The 26278-nt window shown below is 35.9% G+C and overlaps 1 protein-coding gene across 1 annotated transcript in view; it reads right to left on the minus strand.

Moving 5' to 3' along the window:
• Positions 1-983: 983 nt before the first annotated feature.
• LOC139980109 (uncharacterized) overlaps positions 984-26278 on the minus strand; it is a 134376-nt gene continuing 109081 nt past the window's right edge. Inside the window, exons 8-18 of the mRNA XM_071991495.1 lie at positions 22783-22908; positions 19039-19197; positions 17764-17849; positions 15682-15782; positions 14397-14467; positions 13826-13933; positions 10222-10292; positions 9284-9404; positions 8656-8820; positions 6698-8071; positions 984-5872 (exon numbers count right to left, since the gene is read on the minus strand). Of these exons, the coding sequence (XP_071847596.1) occupies positions 3605-5872; positions 6698-8071; positions 8656-8820; positions 9284-9404; positions 10222-10292; positions 13826-13933; positions 14397-14467; positions 15682-15782; positions 17764-17849; positions 19039-19197; positions 22783-22908 (4650 nt within the window). The 3' untranslated portion in view covers positions 984-3604. The remainder of the gene's footprint in view (positions 5873-6697; positions 8072-8655; positions 8821-9283; positions 9405-10221; positions 10293-13825; positions 13934-14396; positions 14468-15681; positions 15783-17763; positions 17850-19038; positions 19198-22782; positions 22909-26278) is intronic.

Raw genomic sequence — 26278 nt, forward strand, 5'->3', positions numbered from 1 at the left:
ATGAGCGGGAATCTTCAGAAATGCCTAGTTTTTTATAACCTAAGGTCGCACCAGCCTCCCAAAGAAGATATACTTACATATGAAAAGTCTCAACACATAAAACAACATTCTGGAGAAGTTTTTTTGATTTGTCGTGGGTATATATTTTTGTACTTAAAATATTTTTTTCATAAAAAAGATGACTTTATAAATACAATGTACATTTCAGAATATCTTACGAAACAGAATCGACAGCTCTACAGTAATATATTGAAAATCTTCTAAAAACAAAACATTGTCATATTAAAACATTATGGCAGTAGTTGTAAGAAATATCTATATGCACATCTGACTTCACAGTAAGATATTTGGATAAATGTAATTTTGTATTAATAACTGAACTTTTATAACGCAAAGCTAATTAGATTAAATCGTAAATATAATGTACCGCAGATACAAAGATTCCTCAACTGTTCTTCACTATCAATATGTTTTAGTATATATTTGTAGTTACAGAAGCTGGTATGTTGATGTTATCGGTTCCCTGATTTCTTTCATATGGGGCACTACATGTCAAAACTAGTATCAAAGTCGAATTATGACATCACATATCTATCCAATTCCAACTTCTGACCAAATGAGCTGAGTCCATTCTAAAGATAAGCATTATATATTACAATAGACAGTTCTATACAATATACAGGTAATGTTTTATAACGCACATACCTTTTAATACAGTGGAAGTACTATGTCTCTCTACATACTATGTCTTGGTAGTAGCTATGTAGTGACTCACAAATACAGTGGAAGTACTAGGTCTCGCTACATACTATGTCTTAGAAGTAGCTATGTAATAGCTCACAAATACAATAGAAGTAGTGGGTTTCTTTACTTACTATGTCTTAGTAGTAGCTATGTAGTGACTCACAAATACAGTGGAAGCACTAGGTCTCTCAACATACTATGTCTTATAGTAGTAGCTATGTAGTGACTCACAAATACAATGGTCAATTACCTATAATTTTTTCTATGAGTCTATGTACCTAAATGTTACAAACAGTGCGGTACATATGAACTCCACTTTTTGAGCCGTCCAGTTCTCAATATAACCTATATCACATGATAACTACTAGGAGCATATTATGAATGACTGTACAAAAATGAGACATACAAGAACGATAGGATCCTTACATGACAATGCAACAACTAAATTGAAATATATTTTGTGATAAGAAAAGGAAAATGTTGTTAACTTAGAATACAATGATTATAACAGAAAGAACGGTTATTGACTGTAAAACTAAAAGAAAAGTTAAGTACAAAATAAAATTTAAGAAACTCAAAAGCAGTACAAACATGAAAGCTAGATGACGTAGTAAGATTTTACTCAATCACATAAGAGCTCTTTCGAACTGTGCAATTTAAAACAGATGATCATAAAACAACACTCCTGAAAATGAATCCAGATTATCTTATATAAGGTTAAACCAAGTTCGTACACAGAGCATTACTCAACCTGTATCTTTACACATTGTGCAAAGCAATCAAACGCAACGTATTCGTATTTTAAATTAAAAATATCACAAATATAGTAATGAAAGGGCAACAGATATCTCATATCCTATATACCAAGAGATGAGATAGATTTCGGATTCAACAGACATATGCACACGTCGGGGAAATACAAATCAATGTGTCAAAATTAGCTAGGCCAGATATTCAGCAAAGTGAATGTTATGTCCATCGCGTTTACACTACTTAAGCAGTTTTAGGAAGAAAATACATGCTATACAAACCTTTATACCTGTAAATGCTAGATATATCTCTTTAATGTTTGGTCATGTTGGCCGAAGATGGGGTTTTTTTGCCATTATAACGGGCGAGGAATCGTCACCTATCTGCCGGTCCTGGCAACGCACTGTACTGTTTCCAATTTGTTAACCCTCTGATGACTGATTGAACTCTCTTCTGAGACTACAATCATTCCAAACGGATGCAAACAAAGACTAACTTACACCAGTTGACTAACTCACACCGGTAGACTAACTCACACCCGTAGACTAACTCACTCAGGATTCCAACGTATGGTTAAAAAGTGAATATAAACAGTGATCATTATACTGCAAATATTCTGGAAACCTAACCTACTTAAATTCATCATATTAAGTAACTGTAGTTGGTGTATCTGTAAGTGTTACTCCATAGTATCTTTTCCGACAGATTTCACACCGTGCTGTTCAAATCCTTCCAAAGACACTAAACAGAGAATTACTGCAATCACAATTGCAAGTTATTGTAATAATGGATCGATGAAATGTGTGTAATACCTTCTTTGTCATTGCACAAATTGAAACGTTTCAGAACAGGATAGCTCTCCTTTGGCATATTTAGGATGCCACCTTCACTCTCCTCCAAAAACATCGACGGACTTAACTGAAAGTTAGACATCCTACGTTTTTAAAAATCCACCGACTTGTCAAATTCATCATTATAGTTTTTAAGGATACATAAAAGTTAAAAATACGTATTTGTCAAAGAATTAACAAAATATAACAAGTAAAACTTTTGTTTAATCGTATTAGTTGTTTAAGCTAATAACAGTATTGATCATTAAGAATGACTTGCTTTATTTGCAGTACCGTATGTACCACAACTAAACTCTTCAACCAAATAAATAGATAATGAATAGATGGCCGAATGGCTTCTCAGCTAACAATTTGTAGAATTGACACTTTACACCATGTGAACAGAAACGTTACCAAAGGTCAAAGAAAAATAAAACATACAGGATATGTAATAGTAATACACAATCTTTTCAAAAAGTTCCTATTACTTGTCACACCAGATACGTGTGTCCAGGATACAATTTATTGCCAAAATTGCGCAAAAATATTCTTCCTGGACAAGTTCGCAAGTATCAATATGGAAAAGCAAACGCTAGCTATCCGCTTACGAACACCCCCGCCCCTTCCCCAACCCACCTTTCCTCGGAAGTGGATACACGTGTCAAGTCGGATAAAGAACAACCATCATACCAGTGCAGGCTAGCTCTTTGTTATTCAAAGTAGTCTCTTATTTACTTACTTCAGCAGCAAGAATTTAAGCAACGACTGCATCACTTTTTGGAACGTACAAAGAGTGGAATGCAAACATTATATTAAAAACGCAATTCAGACAAGGTTTCAACGGACTTGATGAAGGCGCATTAGTTAATTATTGAAAATTCACACATGGAAAGGAATTATTGCTTACTATTACTTAGCCTTGCAGAATATTAGCTGATTAACTCAATCATCGCCATAATATTTTACTAAATGGTGTTTGGTTCGGATATTTTTAGCAAAAGAATAATTATTGCAACATTTAAAGCTGAGGCTTTTAAATACTTAAAAGACACTGGTAGTCAAACTATTATGATCAACATTGCCGTTAGCGATCGCCTCATAAAACTGTCATGACTTCTTGTAGACAACTGTTACCTGTAAGGCACTCACCAGGAAACAATCAATGACTGTAAGAATCACATCACTCTATTTGAAGCGAGGAAACACTATAGCCTTCTGCTCATTAACATGCAATCATTAACAACTGTAATGTCATACAATTGGTTGATTGTTTTGAAGCTTCATTTACTCTTACCAAATAGTTTCAATCTCGATGAAGTGGTCTTTTGGGGTTTAGTTTCCTCTAAACTACTGCTTTTACTGGGAACGGTCTTTCCTGATTTTGGATCTTTGTGTGTTTTTGTCACTTTTTTTGTTTTCTTAACAACGGTTCGTTGACTTTCAGTGACAGTTTCTTCTCTAATTGGTGAGCTTTTGAGACCGTGATCTGAAGATCCCCTCCAACTAAACCGTTTGTATATCTTGCTCAAGGCACCTTTCTTTTCCCCTTTTTTTCTGAGAGTGACGCCATCGGTCTTTCGATACTCAGCAGGCAGAGACGCATTTCTAGAACGGCTAAAGATTGGGTTACTTGTTGTTGGAATGGAGGGCGTGCTTCCCTTCCTTCTCGAGGCACTGCGGGATTCTGAAGGCAACGATAAGTTACCAATCCTTGATCTGTTAAATACACTTTCTTCTTGTCGTGTGTCGTGTTTGTCAATGGTTCCCCCAAGAGGCATTTTCTTAGGCGTTTCTGACGCAGTATGTACGGGACCAGATTTGGTTGCCCGCTTTACTGGAGTAGTTTCATTTGGAGTGGAGTGTACCTCATGCGTTGCAGAATGCATGGAAACTTTTGGAGTTTTCTCATCAGAGTTGTCCTCATTAGATTTTAAAATGGGTTCTCCCGGTTTGCTTAAACCGTTCGTTCCCTGTTTAGAATCTTTAATTGGATTGTTAGAGGGTAAAGTTTTCCCGGGTAAACGAGGGGTTTTCTTTTTGCCTGTAATGTTACGTAACTTTGTTTCTCTTTGTTTGCTGACGGAAGAAATATTTGCCATTTGTTTGCTTACTGACTTCACAGATGTTGCAGACCCTTTTGGACTAGGTTCGAAATTTCGTGAAGTGTTCGATGTTGGTGTCTTCCTCGTACGAACATACGACGAAGTTTTTTTATTCTTTACTGATTTGTCAATGCTTGCTTCTGATTCGAGACTGTTTGTATCTGAACTCTGAGAAGACTTGGAATAGAGTTTGCCTTGCTGTGGTCTCGTTTGCGACTTCTTCATCGATCCATTAAAGACTTGTCTCTGGGAGGCATTGGACGGTTTACTTGACGATTTAGTAGCAGGAGCTCTGTGTGACAATGTTTCACGAGTCTTCCCGGTCGTAGCAATAGTATTTCGTGACGGAGTGTTACGTTTGAAATTACTCTCTCCATTTTGTGAAGGACCTTTCGAATTTGAGCTAACGTTGGATAAAGAACGACGCAAGCCGATCGTCTTAGATGAATTAGTCCCATTCGGTGTCGGTTTTGAAGAATTATTAGGTTTGACAGATTTGGTAGACTTAAGTCCTTTGCTTGAACCTTTCTTGGGATTATTAAGTGTCGTTTTGCTCGCAACTTTAGATTCACTGCGTTGTGATGCAGATGAAGACATACTTTTCTGAGATACTGTCGAGGCACTACTAGCAGACGATCCACTACGATCTCTTGAGTTCACATTGCCAGAAGAAAAAGATTTGGACAGAACACCATGCCGCATGGATTTAGGGGAATTAAGAGCACCGCGTGTCTTTCCTGTAGACTTTGGATCTTTCTTAGCTGACGCAGAAATTCCAGAAACTGCTTTCACACCGCGAGGTCGCTGAGGATCATTTACTGTTCGTCTTTCCCCTGATACTTTAGCCTGAACTGCTTTCCCTCTAGTTGGCATTTTATGAGAAGAAATTTTACGAACTTTTTCACCACTGTCTCCTTCCTCGGCTGTTGCAAGCTCCTTTTGTTCGGTTGGTTCAATTGATGAAGATGATTGTTCATGTATATCGTTAACATTTAGAGAAGAAGGTTGAGGAACATGAACGGTAGTTTCCTCAACAGAAACATCCATATCTGAAGATTGACATGCTTCCAGTTCGATTTCGTCTTCGTCTAAGGTGACATTAGAATCGATACCGTAATTTGCTTCAGTTTCATCGTCTCCATTCATGATTGCATCATTCTTTTCACAGCTGTTTGTATCTAAAGGCATTGTACTTTCAGTTAGCTCATCTACATTGCTTCTTTTCTCACTTCTTTCACCAAACTCCTCTAAGTTTTCTTGGCCTTCTAAATCTTCTAATATATCCGGGCTGTTAATGTCGTCTACTTGCGTTACAGATTCGTGCCTCTTTTGCATGTCACTTTTCATGTCCACAATTGTCCCTCGTGTACGGATATTCTGCACATCGATGGATTCCCACATATTATCTTCATCTTCATTTTCATTGTCAATTGATAGCTGACGTTCCTAGAAGAAAGGAAGCAAGAAATTAATTAGTGCAGAAAAACGAATACATATAGTACAGAATTCTCTATAGGAAAGTCTGAGATACAGCTTGGCAGTTGAATTTGAAAATATAAAAAAATCTTCATTTGAACCTGCTTATTTATTTTATTTGAAATATGGTTACTTGCTTAGCCGTAGTTAGTCTAGCACAAGGCCCTCGAAAAAAACAAACGAACAACTGACAAAGTAACAATTTAGGGGAAATGCATGACAAGACCTGAAAACAGATGGAGTGTACAATAGATAAACAGACGCCCAGTTAACTATAAAATGTAGCAAAATCAATCAATGTCAAATAGTGACAAAAATGATTATCGAAAGTTACAATATATACTTTTTCTTGAGCAGTTTGAGCGTATTACAAGTATTGAACTGTTTATTGCACCCTGTTCAGCTCAATTATAACGAATCCAGGGGTTATGTCTATTTCAATGAGAAGAACATAATTATGCGACAACACCTGATTCTGAGTTCAACGACACGTCCAACGATACGTCCAACGACACGTGCCGGTCTAATTCGATTTATTGACAGTAAGGCTTTTCCTCACAATAAGAATTTACACTGGTGATTATCGACCAACTTTATGTTTGGTGAAGGCATCGTAACATCTACTAAACAATGGTTTGGTTATACCTTGTATTATCACTGGATGTTACAGGTTGTAATTGATTCGGAATCAATACAATTTGTTTTAATTCTGACAGCTAACGACACGACAAATGCTTACCTTCTTTCAATAGTCATGATATTTAAGAGTGCAACAAAGTTCATCCAGTTACTTACCTTGAGGTCTGCTAAACCAGCCAAACCACGTTTCCGTCCCCTCGGGGGAGTTCCAACCATTATGGTTTCGATAACCTTCCTATCATGATCCAACTTTTCTTCAAATGTTTCCCAGTCCTCGCCCTTCACGGCACCAAATAGAAACGATTGATCCAAGAATATATTAGATGGTCGATCTTGATAAACGGTATCATTTCTCCTCCGAGAATTTCGTCCATCTTTATTTTCAGTAGTTAAGTTATAATTGTTGTCCACGCTTTCACTGTAGCTAGATAGCTCAACACTGGTGGGCTTTTCAGTGATCATTTTTGGCGATAGAACAGGTAACGCTGTACTTACTGGAGAATTCTCATCTTGCACAACAATTTGTTCAGGTCTGTTGGAGAGAGATACTGTGCTACTATATCGACAAAGGTCGTCGTTATCTCTTATCTGTACTTCAGGCCTAATGCTCGGAGATGCAGGTATTTCCATGAGGGATGTAGGCTTATGATGTTCTTGGATAGAGTCTCTTTCTATTTTCATTTCACCAGGCGGAGATACAGACAACTGTAAAGGGGATGGCATTTTACCTGAATTATCTTTCTGTTCATTCCTTTCAAGCAATTCATTCGCTAATGGTGAAATGACAGTAGCTTTTCCTCCATAAGAATGTCTCTTTCTTTCGTCCATTTTGACTTTCCGCCCATGCGGCAATGATCCTCTTTTTAGGAAGTCAAAGTTACCCTTGGACGCGTTGTGGGAGGGACTGGGTAGTGGAGATTGAACAGGTGAGTTAGACCGGGAGGCCACGGGTGTATTAGGCTCGGAACGCTCCCGAGTACTGTTTGACAAGAGTAACTTCTTTCCCATGTTGTTAGATCTTCTGCTGCCACTTTTGCGAAGGCCTGATCTCTTGAACATTGATTGCTCGCCGTCTGCAGTGGCGTTCAGTATTTCCATTAATCCAGCTTGATCATGAGAACTAACGAAGCTTCCTTGTCGGTGAGTTGGTGTTGATGGGGAATTCCTGCCACTGTCACTGACTTCTCCACTATTGTCATTTAATTTACGGTGATCCTCAGTAATAGCGTCAAGGCTTTTATCAAAGTTATGTGAAGTCCTTTGTAAGCTCGACCCTGTAGCATCTTCCCGTTGAGATGGGATTGATTCCATATTACCATCCTTGTCAGTACCTTGAAATCCAGTGTGATAGTTCACGACTAATCTTTCGATCTCGGATTTATCTTTGGTAATTAAATGAGATGGCATGCTATTCCGTCGGTGGAATTGAGCATTGGCTTCAGAATCTCTTAAACGGAAGGAACGGTTTTGTTCACGTTGTTGACGACGCAATTCCATTTTCTCTTCCTGTTTACGCCTATCTTCATTTTCCTAGCAACAAATAGATATGTAGAAAATAAGACATGACTTGCTAATATATAATATATTATTTGAACATTTCTTGTTTAAAACATGATCAAATTTGATACTATTCTGGTCATGTGTATCAGAAGAATACAGATGAAGTTCTTGTTTGATTCGGTTACTGCATTATATGCCTTGATAGCATGATTCTTAAGGGCCTACGGACAACAATTGTATTTAGAGGTTAACTTATTTAGGGCTAAAAATAAGAAATTTTGATGAGTGTAACACTCTACGTCATAGTTTGTACATATTTAATGAGTTGCCTCAGATTTATCAAAACGTCAAATTTGTATATCTTGAAAACGACAAGATAATTTCGAAAAAAATTTAAAGATTTTGAATGAGATTATCACACACAAAAATTGTACTGAATATGGGGCAAATTGGCTAGGGCCCATTAGACTATTGTTTGGTCAATGCGAAATATTGTAGGTGATATTAGTTAGCACTCATCATAATGATTTCATCTTCGCAGAACATCTGTCAGACCTTCTTTGTTTTATAAAATGTCTTGTAAACGAAAAATAAAACGGGGCAACAAAAAGTACCTTCGTAGCACATTTAAATTTTTCACAAAAAGATCTGAAGATGAGAAGACATTCTTCTAGTTGAAATGTAGACGAATCTTCGCAGAAGTAATCGGCTAGTTGAGTACGGAGCTTTTCAACATCATTAAACATTTCTTTCACGTCAGACAGGTCATCCTTCGCAGCCTGCAGGAAACATGAAACGAAAGAGCATCTCAGTCTATGTGTGCAACTTGCCAGTCAGAACAGTCAGAACAAGTACTACGACAAGTGTCATTGGCAATTGACAACTATGGAACAGCAAGACATTTTACAGGTATGAAGAAGGAAGGAGTTTTATCATGAATTAGAAAACATAAATTTATTATTACTTAATTTAACAAAACTGGATTTCAAGTATCAACAACTTTTTATAAAATTATCACGATTCTTGAAACAAGACGGGTTTTTGTTTTGCTGTTTGCGTGTGTTTATGTTTTGTTTAAGGGGACACTCAGAAGGGATAAGAACCCCCTACTCCCACACCCTCTCCACTGCCCCACCCTTCACACACATACACCTCTTTGGATTGTCTTCTTCAAAGCCTACAATACCACATAAGTTGCTCGAATTAGTTTGTCGACATTTCCTTTATATGGATAATATGTACCTGTGCTATTCTTTCAACCTCAACCTTGAATTCACTATCAATGTTCTCTGCAGCTACCGAGATGCTTTTCACTTTTTCTTCCAGTACAGCTACATCCTCTTTCAGCTGATCAATTGAATATCTGCAGGAATGGTAAAAACACATGTAAAGCTTTAAAAACGCGAAATAAAGCAATCACTGTAAAGTGCCAAATCCATTTTTGCATTCGTCGACCACTGTTTCTTTTTTGAAATACCTTGTTTCAACCCTCTTTTCAGGGGAGCTGATATTTCTTTAAACTTGTGTTGCCATAGTTGCAATCAGGAAATGACATCTCTTAAATTTGCTTTCTTTTCTTTTCAACAAACATCAACTCAAAACTAATTATTTGTAGTCCCTGAGGGACGTTCCTTTTCAATTACGTGCATCTTTATCACACATTAATATGAAAACGGTTAGATTTGCTTCTCCTTCTATAACTTTAAAACTATTAAATACGCATTATTCGTGACCAGGATTGGATTTTAGAAAAACTTATATTAATGTGTAAACGTAAGTTAGCCTGACGTTTCGATCCTAGCAAGATCTTCTTCAAAGGCTTGCCATTTAGCCTTTGAAGAAGATCCTGTTGGGATCGAAAGGTCAGGCCAACTTACTTTTATATATTCTCTTACACAGGCTCTCTAGTGGATAAGCAGCTTGCTAACAGTTTTATTATATTTAGACTTATATTAAGATATTTGCTTGCATGTAGCATACTTCCTTTGAGGGAGTCCGAACCATGATACTACCTACACATGATCAAACCAATGATCGGCTGCCTTGGAAATACTTCTTAGACCCTATGCAAAGTAATTTTCCAGGCAAACTTTATTAAAATCGAATCATTCTGCCAATAGCGGTAGAATATTTTACAAATAACATAAAGTGTTACGACAAAATATTATCAAATAAGTTACCTTACTGATTCGTCTAAATGGACGAGTTCATCAGTGAACTTCGTCAGAGATTTATCTTTCTCTTTCGCCATCTAGATAATTAATAGAAGAAAACGTATCACATCAATGTCGATATAAAACAGATATCTGATCTATATACATTTATCGTATCAATGAGAGGACGAGACTTCGAGGATGCGCTATTTGATCCGGCAGCAATGACGTGCCTTGCAAAAAAAAGTAGATAGATAAACACAGGTTGCAGAAAATTATCGATGTTCCAAAAATATTGCAGCCCTTCTCTCGGCCCTATCCGGACACACAGTTTTCACTTGCATTAATCCCTAGATCTGACACAAATACCACAGAGTCTTCTAGTTCGATGTCATGACCATGTAAACCTACGTAGAATACAGCCTGCCGTAATTACTATTGAAATATTCAACAATATTGCATTCCTGTCGGTGTCATTAGTCAGCTTACTAGAAGTATACCGGTCGTTTACCTCACATGTTGGATCTTATGCATGCCATTGCCACGAGAGAACTTTAATTCAAGTAAATTGTATTTGCTGATTCGTAACCTAAGTAGTGTATTCACATTAGATCATATTCTGGTTATAAACATTATAAGTAATATACTTTACTATACTTTCCTGTCAAAAACAAATGAAGCAACAGAAGCATCGTGTTTCGCTATTCGGTACTTTCGTAAGTTTTCCAAGATTTTTGTCATTTTTTCATTTACTATTACGAAAGTTACATAATTCATATGAAATTTTTTCTTTATTATTTCTTTCTTTCTGCAGCTTCATTTCAATGTTCAGTTCATGCCGCACTCTCCATATGGCGCCCTCTACTTATGCTGTTTAGTTGAGTGCAAATAATGAACAAACTGACGATTAAGTTTGGAAAGACTTCCCTCCAGCCAAAGAAAACGTACTATACACGGCGTTTGAAACCATTTGATCATTATCAATAATCTAAGAATTGAACAGTGTTTTGAGTTGACGGTTGTACTTAAACTAATGTCTGAACTGGTTTCCAACAAAATCTTTCACGTCTCAAGAGCAGTTCTACACGTGTGTTCATGTGTGACGTGTGGTTTAGGTGTATCTAAACTGTACCTATCCTACAGTGTCGTTACATTACATCTTATACTAATCGATTAACTGAAATTAATCTAGCATATTACGGGCCAGCATGGGTGATCAATATCTGACTTTCTAGCATATTAGAGGCAAACATGGGTTATCAATATCTGACTTTCTAGCATATTATGGGCCAACATTGGTGATCAATATCTGACTTTGTAGCATATTAGAGGCCAACTTGGGTGTTCAATCCGAAAAGGTGTGAGCTTATATTTGTTCTTAACGTGTAGCATATTATGCATTTATATGCCAGGGTGTTATAACACACTAACACGTGTTATGTTTTGGGAGCATGCGAGTGCTACATATGTTAAAGATACAATACAGTAAATCGTAGTGATATTATATTTTTTATATATTTATATAATATAAAATATTTTTATATTTTTTTATTTTTTTATATATATATATATATTTTTTAACACAGGCCGCAATAAAATGTGCCTCTAGCATAACACGTGTTAGCATGTTATAACACAGATGCATATAAATGCGCAATATATTCAAATCGAAACCGCTATTATAAGCAACTGTACAATTCGGTTCGGGTGGTTCAATAGCAGACTTTGTAGAATATTATGGGCCGACGTGGGTGTTCAATATCTGACTTTGTAGCATATTATGGGGCAACATGGGTGACCATTCATTCATTCATTCATTTCTTTATTCCAGTATAAATTTACAGAGAAATTTATAAATAGGATAAAAATATAACAATATACAAACATCAAAATACAGGTTAAGACACATAAAAGTTTATGAGACTAAGTTAATAGTGAAAACATAAAAAGCGTTTTAAAAGTTATCAAAATTATCAAGAAGCTACAACAAAGGATCTAGGAAGCTGTCTTTACCAGTTTACAAAAAAGGCTGCTCTGTACATAAAACGAGTTCTTAAATAGTAAAATTCTAAAACATTATCAAAAAGCTACAATAAAGGATCTAAGGAGCCGTTTTGTACAAAAATGGCTGCTCTGTAAATAAACGAGTTCTTAAAGAGTATAATTCTAAAAGATGGCGTAATATTTGGATTTCTCAAATTGTAAAAATTAGTCCTATTGCACAGAGAGTTGAGCTTGTAATGTAGAGGATGTTCGTTAGAAGTTTGAATATTTTTGACAACTCGTATAAATTCATTCCTAGCAGATTCATTGACTTTATGTACAAGATTCTCATAATTAAGCCTGAAAACTTTTGAACAAAATTTAAGAAAACTTCTTATTCTTCTCTTATCTTTAACGTGCACAAAATGGTACCATACTGGAACCGCATATACTAGGATCGGCAAGACAGACGCCGCGAACACCCTTTCTATTGTAAAACTGGAAAAGTATGGAACAGTGAATGCTAATGTCGAAACAATATAATACACTTTAGCTAACATTTTCGAGATATGATTTGTAAAAGTTAACTTATCGTCAATGCACACTCCTAGATACATAGTGCAAGAGGTACGTTCAACGCACGAGCCCTGAATTATAGTTCTCTGTTCTTTAACATTGTGCTTAACATTTATATTTTCAAACAAGATTTCTTTTGATTTATTTGGATTCAAAATTAGATTTTTCTGCTCACACAAGCTAACAATTCTAGAAATAAAGTTCTGATATTCATCTTGATCTTTACTGTGTGTGCTTTTACTGATTCTGCAGGAAACAGCAGTATCATCTGCATATTTAATAACATTGCAGTTGGAACCTGAGCGTATCTCATCCGTGTAAATGGTGAAAAGTAGAGCCGATAAAGGACCCCCTTGAGGAACGCCAATTTCAATACTCGACTTAGAAGAAAATCCCTTCTGTAATTTAACTTGCCTAGACCAGCCTTGTACAAAGTTTGCAAGCCAATGAATAAGCCATGGTTCTTCAATAAAGCTACATAGATCTTGAATTAGGCGATTAGGCAATACCGTATTAAATGCGCTAGAAAAATCTAAGAAAAGGACTTTTGACAGTGTTGTGTCTTTCTGATTAAGCCCCGAAACGATGTCATGTACAAGAGTAAGTATGGCATCAGTGCATGAAACTCCCTTTTTGTAGGCAAATTGATTTTTGTCTCCATGTTCAATGATAGACTGCATTACGTATGGGGGTAGAATTTTCTGCATGCAGTTAAAACCAATACTTGAAATATCTATAGGTCTATAGTCTTTAACTGAAATGGGATTACCTGTTTTAGGAACAGGCGTTGTTTTAGCATGTTTCCACGAAGATGGAATCAGACTCTCATTAATGCTTCTATTAAAAATAGTTGCAAAAATACTTGACAGTTCATCAGAACAATATTTGAAAACCCACCACGAGATGTTGTCGAAACCTGAGGCAATTCCACTTTTAACCAAGCTAAAATATTTGTTTACTTCATTCTTTACGAAAACTACAGGTATACCATTATGTGACTTTCTAGCATATTAGGGGTCAGTACTGTTGACTTTAAATGTAAACAGTAAAACATCGAAATAGACATTCTTACCGTCACTACATAATGAAGCAAAGTCATTCGTGGTTTATTTGCCCTGGTTTCTGCCAGCTTTAAAAGGGAGTTTAACTTGAAACCAATCGCGTTCCCTGCGTATCCACCCTGGAAAATGTACAAATGCAAAATAATTATTAAATATGTATCATATTTGTCTATACGTCCTTATATCGGACACTAACGGGGAGGATTTGCTCTTCTTTTCTCGGTTTCTCTGCATTTAATTACAAAATATTTGAACAACATTCTACAAATAAAATGTGGACTAGTGTTATTTCACCTGCATCTACATGTTGAGCAAACGTACATACTGTTTGGAGATATAAAGCCTTCAAATGACCTTATCTTAGTCGCTACATGCAAATTGAAAGTGTACTGGATGTTTTCAAAAAAGTGTTACTGGTCTAATTAAGGTAATCCTTCTTTCAGCATGCACGACGGAGTCCACTTTACCACCTCCGCACAAAATGATGGTCATAATTATATTATACCACATTCATTCTTGACCTTTGACTTCTAAGAGGAGGCTTAAAAAACAACTGAAGTGACCTAGGAATGTTATACTTACTGCATTCAGAAAATTTCCCGCGAGTAGAACAAGGTAAAGGATTTCTTTCAGAGAGGAGGATTTTAAGATTTCTGTTAAATAAGATAAACAGTAATTTGAGTTGTTACATATGTAAATATTTTAATAATAAATAAATGCAATTACACATTAAGATATAGATAAACATTTTACCTTACTCTAGAGACCAATCATGGTTTATATATATATATATATATATATATATATATATATATATATATATATGTGTGTGTGTGTGTGTATATATATGTGTGTATATATATATATATGTGTGTACATATATATATATATAATGTGTCTGTATATCTTAATATGTAAATGCGTTTATTTATTACCAATGCGGTTGATGGTGGTATGACTCTACCTTTCACGAATATAGAGTAATTATATAATTTATCCTGTGGAAATGTCTTGTTAGATTACAATTGGTTTGCCTTCCCGTTATTGGGTGATTCCTCATAATGTTTCTTCCTTTCAATATATTCGCTCCTTCCATACAAGTACTCAGTCTCGATAGGAATTCATGACTTCTAGCAAGACACTTGAGAATAATTAGAGGCCATTGAATAATCAAACTCTTGGAATTATATCCCTCTTACGGTAGTGAGGCCAATGTATGATTTAAACATAAAGTAACCATTGCATAATGTATGCTTTGTGTAGAGTAGATATATCTGCTTTTAGCATATATATCTTTACTGAGTCGCAGATCGCTGCATTTAAGTACTACAACAGTACAATATTACTAAAAGTTACGCAACAATAAAAAAAGAGATAGTAAATGTCCGCATTAACTCTACAACCTTGTAGTGATGGTAAAAAGAACAGTAACCGGTATATAACAGCAATACAACAGACATGTCCTGTATACAGTTCTATCATACAACTTATACATGAGATGATCAAAAACATTTCTATAATAACAACATTCCAAGTTAACAGTTATGTCCGCTCCAAGCTATTGGTTACCGTTGGAACTAAGTCATTGTTGACATGGGGATGCTTCCTTCCTTACATAAAAACAGACAGGAATTGTGGAAATGATTACTTCAATAGTTAAGGATAATTTCCTTTTGTCTTGTCGTGTTCGTTTAAATCAATTACCTGAAATGAGTAAACAAGTCTACTGTGTATGCGTAATCAGGTGCACATTAGGTTTTGTTTGGTAAAGTTCTCGGGTTCAGGAAGAAAGTCAAAAGGTACAAACGCCTAAACTCAATGAAATGTTTGTACTTAAAAGAATAAAGTGAATATGGCATATACCTACCAGAGGCTGCATGGATAAGGCATTCCAGATTAGGGACAACGTATTCCATCGAGTCAGAAAACTCTTGTTTCAGACACATGCTCTCCACTCTGAGTTTGTAGCTGTCAATGCAAAATATAATTCATGAAAATTAAACTGTATTCATAAAAATAACAGTCAACATAGTACCTTGATGGCTAAATTAGCAAGGTTGTATTATTATATTAGTTTTCGGAAGGAGAAATTGGCCATAATCAGAGAGTTATATTAAGTTAGAATTTATTTAAATAAATATTATATTTTCACATATCTTCGGTTTTCAAATACCGGTATGTTCACATAAAATTGATCTATGTCGTTTCACTCGTCGTGAAGTAAATTTGGATTATATTTAAATTGAGGTGGGGGCCTGGTTACTAATATAAATGCGAATTTATTAGATTATATTTTAATTGAGGTGAGGGCTTAGATACTATAATCTGTGCGAATTAGTTAGATTATATTTTATTTGAGGCGAGGGCTTAAATACTATAATCTGTGCGAATTAGATTATATTTGAATTGAGGTGAGGGCTTAGATACTAATATCTGTGCGAATTTGTTAGATTATATTTAAATTGAGGCGAGGGCCTAGATACAAATACATGTGAAACTTAATTAGTATTATATTTCAATTGAGGCGAGGGCCTTGATATTAATATATGGGCTAATTAATTAGTATTATATTTAAATTGAGGCGAGTGCCAGATATTAATATCTGTGTGAATTAATTAGTATTATATTTCAATTGAGGCTAGGGCCTTGATATTAATATATGGGCTAATTAATTAGTATTATATTTCAATTAAGGCGAGTGCCAGATATTAATATCTGTGTGAATTAATAAGTATTATATTTCAATTGAGGCGAGGACCTTGATATTAATATCTGTGCGAATTAATTAACTGGTTGAGCTGGCAACGTCTCCGGCAAAAGCAAATACATAAGCACAAACTATATAACTATAGGTTATTAGACTTGTATAAAAATAATTCATTGACATATGTATCTTAGCATATATCCCAATTTGCATACTAGAATCGAAAAGGAGTTGTGATTATACAATTAGCTGAAAAAGCTTATCTTTAATTTATTTTAAGGTTCTTGAAGGATATCATACTTTGCATTAGTTATTTAACTGATGGCAAGTGGAATGTGGCATGGCAAGTGGAATGGCAAGATGGCAAGTGAACTGATGGCAAGTGGAATATGGGTTAACCTTTGCAAGTTTAGGAATTTGACATGCCAAGATGTTGTACACTAAGCATGTTACCAACTATATAATAAACATTAATTCAAATCGAAGTATAGATTGACGTATCCGCATGTGGTTGAATGATAAAACTACATATAATTAAAAGAGAAAAACTTGTTTCGGATAAAAATTGACTGCATTAATTTCGGAAATTATTCGATATATCTAGTAGTAATGACATTTCATATTTTCACTTTGAATTGAAACTTTACCATGCAGCCTAATAAATGACGTATATTATCAAGGGATTTTAATATCGAACCGCATTTTTAAAATGTCACTTTTGTTTCCATTCAAGACACACTGCGAATCATGACTGCTGTTCGATTCAATCTTAAATAACATCTGGTGAAACGTAATGTTCCTTTAACATAATTTGAAGAGAATCTTCAGCAGGATCTATCCTTGAAAGAAACAAATCGTCGTGAAATAGTGGAGATTACCTTGTCAGCTTCTTCGCGAATGAAGTAGAAAATGTTAAAACAACATTATTGATTTCAATAGCTAAAGCTTCTCCAAGCATACCATATTTTCTACCAAGATAACACAACGATCGTCAAAATTGACCGAACACAAAAATAACAGAGGAGACGCAAAAACGAAGTTAATCAATTTCTTCCCTCAAAATACCCCATGTGGTTTGATGTCCGGATGCATGGGGAGCAATCCATTCGAAATGAGCCAACTGTTATTAATAGTAAGTAAAATGTCAGTTTTGTTAAAGGATACTAGCTACAAATTATTTTAGAAAATGTCAGAAGGATGAATATCTATGGGATATCATCCCTCAAGGATGAGGCTTAAACTTACTCTGGTATTTGAATAAGTTGAAGATAAAATCTCTCCGCTTGACCAAGCTTGTCCTTGTCACCATCAAATGACTGTAAGGCGTCGATCTATTCATGAAGTATATGATAAAACAAAAGGAAAATAAATGTAATGTTGGGGGGGGGGGGGTCACGGCTCAAGCTCTCCGGCTTTCTTCATATATATACTTTATCATCCTGACGCAGCAACACCATGTTTCTGTTTCTTTATATGTTCATCTTTGCGAACAATATCGTGTTTATAGACACGAATTAAGTTGACCCTTTGACCAAAACAAACCAAAAGAGTTGAAAAGATTACGTGTTATCGACCACGGCTTTATATAAAGTGCTAATTACCAATCCATAGTAACATTCCACTGTGTGGCTGCGACTTATTGTGAGTTTTTAACTATCAGTTTGCCCTTCTGAAACAGATTGTCTAACCACTTCCTCTCCTATACATAAATGTAGACATTGGAATTGTCATTGGAATTGACATTGACACTCACCCTTGCACCCCTACCCCATTGGAAAGACTGGAAAGACGAGTATTGGTTCTACATGTTCAAAACTCAAAGGTGTTATATGACATTCTCAAAACATTTTGCTTTAACTCATTTCTAATGTCTGAGAATGCTTTCGTTGTTCAAACTGAGGACTTCAAGGATGCTTGGGCCAGTACTGATGGCCTTTAAGATATATAGATAGTTCTTAGCAGGGTCTTTTTGTTTTACTGTTAACTGGCGCAAAGCAAAAATACAATAGTTGTTCTACCATACATGTAACTATTGTATGGACACTCGATAAAGCAGGAGTACACTGAAGAGTGGTTAGAGAAATTGTCTAATTTTATCAAAACACAGTTTAAGTTTATTACAAAATAACAGTAACTGGATTTACTTTCCAAACCAAGTAATGTATTACAAGTGATAAAAGTTGCTGGTTTGTTGGCTATGTGGCGTGATGATTCATTATAATACCTTGAATGCCCGCATTACTTATGCATGTGCTAGCATACAAATGAATATACAATGTCTATTGAAAACTACAATCAGCCATATTGCTATACCATTTTTTTAAATGAAATGAAATACCCTATGTTTTGTTCAGTGCTTCTTTGGATTGGGTTTATTGCGTGTTTGCTTTCTCTTTTAAGTATGATATCACAGGCTAATCGAGTGGTAAAATTATCAAACTTAGTTTACGAAGACCAAGAGCTTAGTTCCAAAGAAAAAACATTAAAACATTATAAAACAGTGAAATTATTTTAAGTTACCTCATCTGTTGTTGGTAAAGCCTTTAACAGACTTTTGAGATTTTCAAGACCAATATCATGGCTCTTCATATCCTGGATAAGTGTAACTACATTTCCACCTTTAAACTGATTTAACAAAATAGAAACGTTGAGGCTTCTCCGGCTATCCAGAAGATTCAACTGCGGAGAAAAACAAAAATAATGGAAGGATTAAAATTGTGTATATTTAATCTCGAATACCTTGAAATAAACTAGAAACTAAGGCGAAACAAATCAATTAATGTATTTTAATTTGAGAGCTTGAAATGTATCATGCTATAAATGGAATACAATTTATACAAGGAGCCCTTAATGGCCGATTCATGATAATATATGCATGATACGCACCCTGAAGTATCTATTTACGAGGAGAATTGTATTCTTCTTTAAAATAAAAACATCTATACATCTATATATTATTTTATCGATGATCAACCAATGTACTTCTTTTGATATAACACGTTGCAATGATTTTTATTGTTGGTTTTTAGTTAAACATATAGAGGGTTGGGAGAACCGATAGATCGATTTATTACGTCCTGATTGTGCAGACAGCACCTCCTCGATAATGTACATGATATCTTTTAAGAAGACAAATAGGATAGAGTCTGTTTACGAAAACCAAACTTGATCCAATCTCAACCCCAGTCCCCCTTTCCATCGACATTGTAGATGATAAATATATCCATTGAAACCACCGGAGAAAAAGAACAGCGTTTGGTGTTCATTATCTTGAACAATACTCCGCAGTAAAAGAAAGTGCTATTGGTTCGATTTCGTGACGAAACGGAGCAACGCCCTCTATTGGTTGAGGTTAGAGTTTTTATAAAGAGCCTTAAAGACCCTGGCATGTTAAAGCACTCAGCCAGATGGCACATTAGTCCAATACAAAGAACATTAGGTCAGTTCCTCAGACGCAACACAAAAGTCAACGGGGAAAGGAAAAGACTCTAATGTCCTCAAATGGTATGATTTATAATATGTTACATATTTATCTAGGACAATGGTGTGTTTTATGATATGTTACATATTTATCTAGGACAATGGTGTGTTTTATAATATGTTTCATATTGATTAAGGACAAATGGTATTAAATGTCAGCCAAGGATGCTCTGCTGTTTGTATGAAGTTAAAAGAATATGGTTTGGTTTGAGTTATTAGAATTGATTAAACAATGGATTAACATTATGTAGCTTTAACGGAGTATTTCAGAGGTTAAGCATATTTTAAAGGTGATTATCTTGAAAAGTTGAACAGCTATAGAAACATTAGGCTACTGTTACTCAAAGGTTCCCCTTTGTTTTTTCGTTTTTTTTAATATAACAAACATATCAGTTAAATAATTCTACCTAAAGTCGTCCTTTATTCTAACCCTTGTATAAGTCGTCGAAAACAAGAAACCTACAATAACCTTGGAGAAGGAAAACCGCAATACAACCAATTATTTATTAAGGATCAATCATGCGTAAAAGCACGATAACGTAAATTGTGTGGACTATCATCACAATGGCAATTAAAATGACTAGCGTGTATATGTATAGCGTGACTTGGTAAATGTATATATACAATATATAATGGTGTTGTCGTCTATGTATAGGCTGAGGCAGACAAACTATCTTTTACACTGACATGGTACACGTTCAAGCATAGCGAATGGAATTAAAACGATTGTAAGCCTATTTATTTTGTATCGTCTGTTTGCAAGTCCAGCTCATATCTCCATAGAAAATATCCAAAAAGGTACCGCATTATATGCTTTTATCGTGCGAATTGCTTGCTCTAGTTCATTACTAATAATAATGTCGTTCAGTATGTTGGTATACTCAAAACAAGTATTAAAAAGTCAGCTCTTCAAGAGGTTTATATTTTAATTTGATATGATGATACATTGTTTAATACTTCACAACACCACACCCATGTCGAGTCGTCCGTGTCAATGCATTTACTAGGAATTCGACACATGTCTGTCTTTGCTTTAATAATGACAATTTCTCTATACACGCAAATCCGAATATGAACGGTAACTAATATGTAAAGATGAAGATAGAAAGATTGCAAGCGGGTGTGTCTAGTATGACTCAGCAATTAGAAAACATTGTAGGTCTCCTCAGAGTATGCACGGCGGTATGGAGGATGAGAGAATAGGTCTCCTCAGAGTATGCACGGCGGTATGGAGGATGAGGGAATAGGTCTCTTCAAAGTGGTATGGAGGATGAGAGAATAGGTCTCCTCATAGTGGTATGGAGGATGAGAGAATAGGTCTCCTCATAGTGGTATGGAGGATGAGCGAATAGGTCTCCTCGGAGTATGCACGGCGGTATGGAGGATGAGAGAATAGGTCTCCTCAGAGTATGCACGGCGGTATGGAGGATGAGAGAATAGGTCTCCTCAGAGTGGTATGGAGGATGAGAGAATAGGTCTCCTCATAGTGGTATGGAGGATGAGCGAATAGGTCTCCTCGGAGTATGCACGGCGGTATGGAGGATGAGAGAATAGGTCTCCGCATAGAATGCACGATGGTGTGGAGGATGAGCGAATAGGTCTCCTCAGAGAATGCATGAAAGTATGGTTCTCTGTCAAATAGCCAGTCAATCAATAGATATGGGACCAGTCAGCTGTTTAGTAACAATGGTGTCAGACCACGTGCCAAAGATATGATCACGTGTATCATTGCCTCAGTCAATACACTTCGAGTATGCGTGTTTGGCCTAGTTTATCTCGAAATTAAAGCTTGGTTTAAAATTCATCATTACAATACTGAGTTTTCTATGCATTAATTACTTCAATCTTTCCTCAGTCGAAAGAATTGTAGCATGTCGATTTTTCTGTGACACATATTAGAAAAGTGTTGACTATTTCCAGGTTTAAAACCAACAGGCTGGCTGCCTCATCTATTTGGCATGTTAAATCCAATAAATATGTTCAAATGTTCCGGTCTACAGCTAGAACTTACCAATCAGGTTAGACTGTTGGATTGAAAACGTATTAGTGATATAGAATATTTCCATTTTATTCTTAAGTTAGCAAATTAGCTTATTTAGCTTACTAGAATAGGGAAATGTTATTCAAAACATATTCCCTTGTTTAAGGAAGGACATAGTATCACCTAAGGTAACATGAATTCCGTATTTCTCCATGATTATTAGTGGGACGACCATAATATGAAACAGCGTTTGTTAATATTATGCTGGTGAAATTTGAGTTCAATGCTAAAATAATATTAAAATTGGACAACGATTTGGTAAATTGATTAACATTTGAAGGACAAATTACAAACTTTAATTTGATAATTGTATTGACTGAAGCAACACACAAGTTGATACGTGTATTTACGCATGTGCTAATGCATTTAATTCCCGCGTTTAGTAAACGAAACACTGTTATCCCACACACTACGCAGTCTCTACAGGTCATATTTATTAGCATAAATATGCTAAAAAGCCCAAAAATAGTCACATACACTTGAATTATCTCACCTCTTTTTATGGCCAGCCAAAGAACGTTTTGAACATCAAATCTATGGTTTAAACCTCATCGAGAAAATTATTAAGATTGAACCTTCAAAGCGAATATCTTACGTATAAACAATTTGACGCAAAACAGACAATTTGACCAACGCACATTGGCCAAGTGTAAGCAATTTAACTTCTGATTTGATTGATTTACAGTTTGCTCCTCTATGACGTCATTGGTAAATTTATATTTGTTTATGGAAGTGTTGTTTACCTCTTGCGAGTCCCTCTTCTTTTTGGATTCGTCCTTCTTACCCTGCTTCCGTTTGCTCTGTGCCAGATTCTGTTGACAAAACATTTGCTCCATCTCGTCCCAGTTTGCGTCAAATTTACTTGAAATCTGAGAAAGAGAGAATTGACAACACGATACAAATTGGTTCAATGTAGATTCAGGATAAAGTCATCGGTTAATTATTGCTGGCGTTCTCCGAGGTTTTACTCGAGAAATGTTCATATAATTCTCATGATTTTGCGACATGCTGGCAGTTGAACTCACTTAGGTTAAAGTGATTCTGCTCCTTCAAATGTAATTTATATTTCCATATCAGTGTACAAACAGACAGACGAGAGACAATCCTTGTTTTCTTCAGGTATTACTCAAAAAGTAAGCATTCCTCCATTCCTATGGATCGGAGACTTTTGTAGCTCATTACAATTTTTAATCCATTATAGATGTTTTTAACATTTCAAATGATGTAACAATTGTTCTTTTCGGCGTTTTTGTGGCCTTTAACTTCAGTTTCAATGAATGTTATTTTAGATAGATTTAATTAGCCTTCAGATGAATCATGGATGAATTGCAATCCGTAGAGGAAACTACATTATGTGTGTGTACATTAATCACGGAAATCTAGAGAAACAGTCGATGCAGCTTAGTCGGTATATATCTTCGTCGAGACTGAACCGAATTGGATAACAAATAAGTATTCGATCTTTCACTCGGCTCTTGACATTTAAAAGTGACATCACACTGCAGTCATGAAAAGATCTTTGTCGTGCTGAACATTCATTGTGTATACCAAAATGATGACTAAAATACCGCGTCGGTTAAGAGCGTGAGGGGTACAGGGTAAGGGAGTTTTGAGGGAGGGGAGCTATGAGAGAGGGGAGGTGTGAGGAAGGTTAGTGTAAGGGGAAAGTGTAAAGAAGTAAGGGGGAGAGGCAATGATTGGAGAAAGGCGAGAGGAAGATGAAAGGAAGTTGCGATGAAAGGGAGATAAAAGCATAAGATGAAGGGAGCGGGGAAACGGGTCATTTCTCCAAATTGCTCGTTTTCTCCTCTGCCCCTTCTCATCCCTATTGGTACACCTTAAAGCAGCATTTTGCGTTTGGTCGCCGTTTTCTACTTTTTTGACATGTCTATCGAGTTTTTTACATATATCGATCACAAAACAGCACATTAAGATATTAGCCAAGTTTTTCCCTGCCAACAACGTTAATTGGCGAGTAATTAAGGATATTTGCAGATAATGAGAAAAGTGTCCACGACAAATTCCACATTTAAATTAATCGCATACAGTTCCCCCAAACCCACTAGTTTGAATTCAACCAATCAGAGATGCAGGTTTAGTTATGAGCCGTTGCTAAAAATAGATTCAAGACTTTGCGTTGGTACAACCAGGGAGTTGTTATGGAACTCCTTGGTACAACTGCATATAGACTGTACACAACTCAAGAATGGTGTTGTATTACGTATTGGTCAATGACGTTGTAGTGTTAAAATATTCATATTGTGGGCGAGGTTTATTGGGATCCCAACGGATAATATCTTGGAGAAAAACAAAGTTGAAAGTTGCAAATTTTTCGACTTTGATGCCACCATTTGAAGTACGATTTAAATAGATAAGCTAGTTATGTATGTCGTTATGGCATAGTGGGTCAGTGAGGTTGAGAAAATCATAGAAAAGGACGCAAAATGCTGCTTTAACCTGTTAAAGTGTTAAAAGAACAAACCAGCAAATCATGTAAGCTCATTATGCGTTGTTAATGTAAACCTGTTTTTGTCTGGACTTCTTTCGAGTTCAACACTGTCTACAATTTTTTACGAATGACGTATATGACCACTCTCCCCCACTTCCACTCCGACAACCCTCAGCCTTCATTGACTCCCAAAAATTACGAACATATAAATGACTTTGGCCAGCCAACATCTCAATCAATAATATAAAGTACCAACTCTACGATCATAGAGTCAGATGGTCATGATATTGATCTCTTGCTAAAATGACACCGGGTTAGCTAGAATAAGACTCGTCTAAGAAAGTCCCATCGTCGCCGGTCAAGGGTATGTAATTAACAGTCCTTCAGCAAAAGTTCGAATTCTTAGTGAGTTTTTTTTTCAAACGATGAATGAAAACATCATTCATTTCGGACCGTATTGGTTATACAGTCGAAGAAGGTTTTTAAAAGCATTTGTATTTGTATTTAGTAAAATATAAATATATAGCTAAGTAAAGGTTATTGTAGAGAGATTAAGCTAACAAGCGTCCGCTTAAAATGTCAATAATTTGCTGTGGTTTCGATGCAGAAGCGGAATGCATGGCGGAGGAATAGTAAGAATGTCAGGATATCTTGAAGCGGATTTAATACATAGATAGGTAATACATAGATAGGTAAAGCATAATTAGGCTGTGTTTATTGTTTTAGTATCCATCCATTCTCGACGCCTTCTGTATCAACATCATGCAAGCACCCTAGCCACTCAGTGGAGGACACAGTTATGTTCAACTTGGTACTGTATATTCGTCTCATGGTATTTTCCGTACAGGTAACAATTGCAGTTGCTAACAATATGGAACTTCCATGCTTACACAAACCATGGAGCTATAGCTCCATGCATACACTAAGTGACTGACGTTAACTTTTGAGTATGAATAACTTAGTGCTTTGCTCTAATGTGGCACCGCAGTGTTCTCCAAAGAGCGAATAACTGCTCGAGGTCCGTCATTGGTTAGTCTTTCAGACAAACATGAACATGGTTTGAAGAGGTTTTCTTACTTTGTGTCAATGTGTCAGTCTGAATGGTGTCGGAATAACTAATCATCAAACACGGAAACCAATAGTAACGGATGTTCCAGTCACGTGACATTTCTTTAAAACCGCGCTAGGACTACGACGAAATGACCAAAGCGTGAAATGAAGTTTTATGCTATACTATAGAAGAGCATTAACTTGAAGCTTCTCCAATGAAACCCTGACATGAGGCAGCTGTATCACGTGCGCAGATGGTTGCTATGGGTGATTCGTCACCCTTATTTGTTGTGTGATTGACAAAGGGATTGTGTTTCATCATCAAGTAACTACAGTATGTGTTTGACTTATTTGCGTTTCACATCCCATACATTTTTTCGAACAGATTCGTTAAAGGAGAAATAAAAATGCTGCCTACGAATTATCGTATATATATATATATATATATATATATATATATATATATATATATATGTGTGTGTGTGTATGTATTTATATATATATATATGTTTCCATACAGCTGGTGGTTAGCACTGACTACTATAGTATACAGCATGGGTCGGGGGTAAGGGACGCTTTTAAATTTATCAATGCAAAGTAGTTGGTCCATTGACTCCATTCTACTTGAATTAAACACTTTCCGTCGTACCACCATCACTGTTCCATTCCTCTCCACCGATACCCCACCATCTCCATTTCATCTGGAAGTGTCACATGTAGGCTATCACATGCATTGTGCC

This window comes from Apostichopus japonicus, chromosome 14 (genome assembly GCF_037975245.1).
Source record: "Apostichopus japonicus isolate 1M-3 chromosome 14, ASM3797524v1, whole genome shotgun sequence".
In the NCBI taxonomy this organism is placed as follows: domain Eukaryota; kingdom Metazoa; phylum Echinodermata; class Holothuroidea; order Aspidochirotida; family Stichopodidae; genus Apostichopus; species Apostichopus japonicus.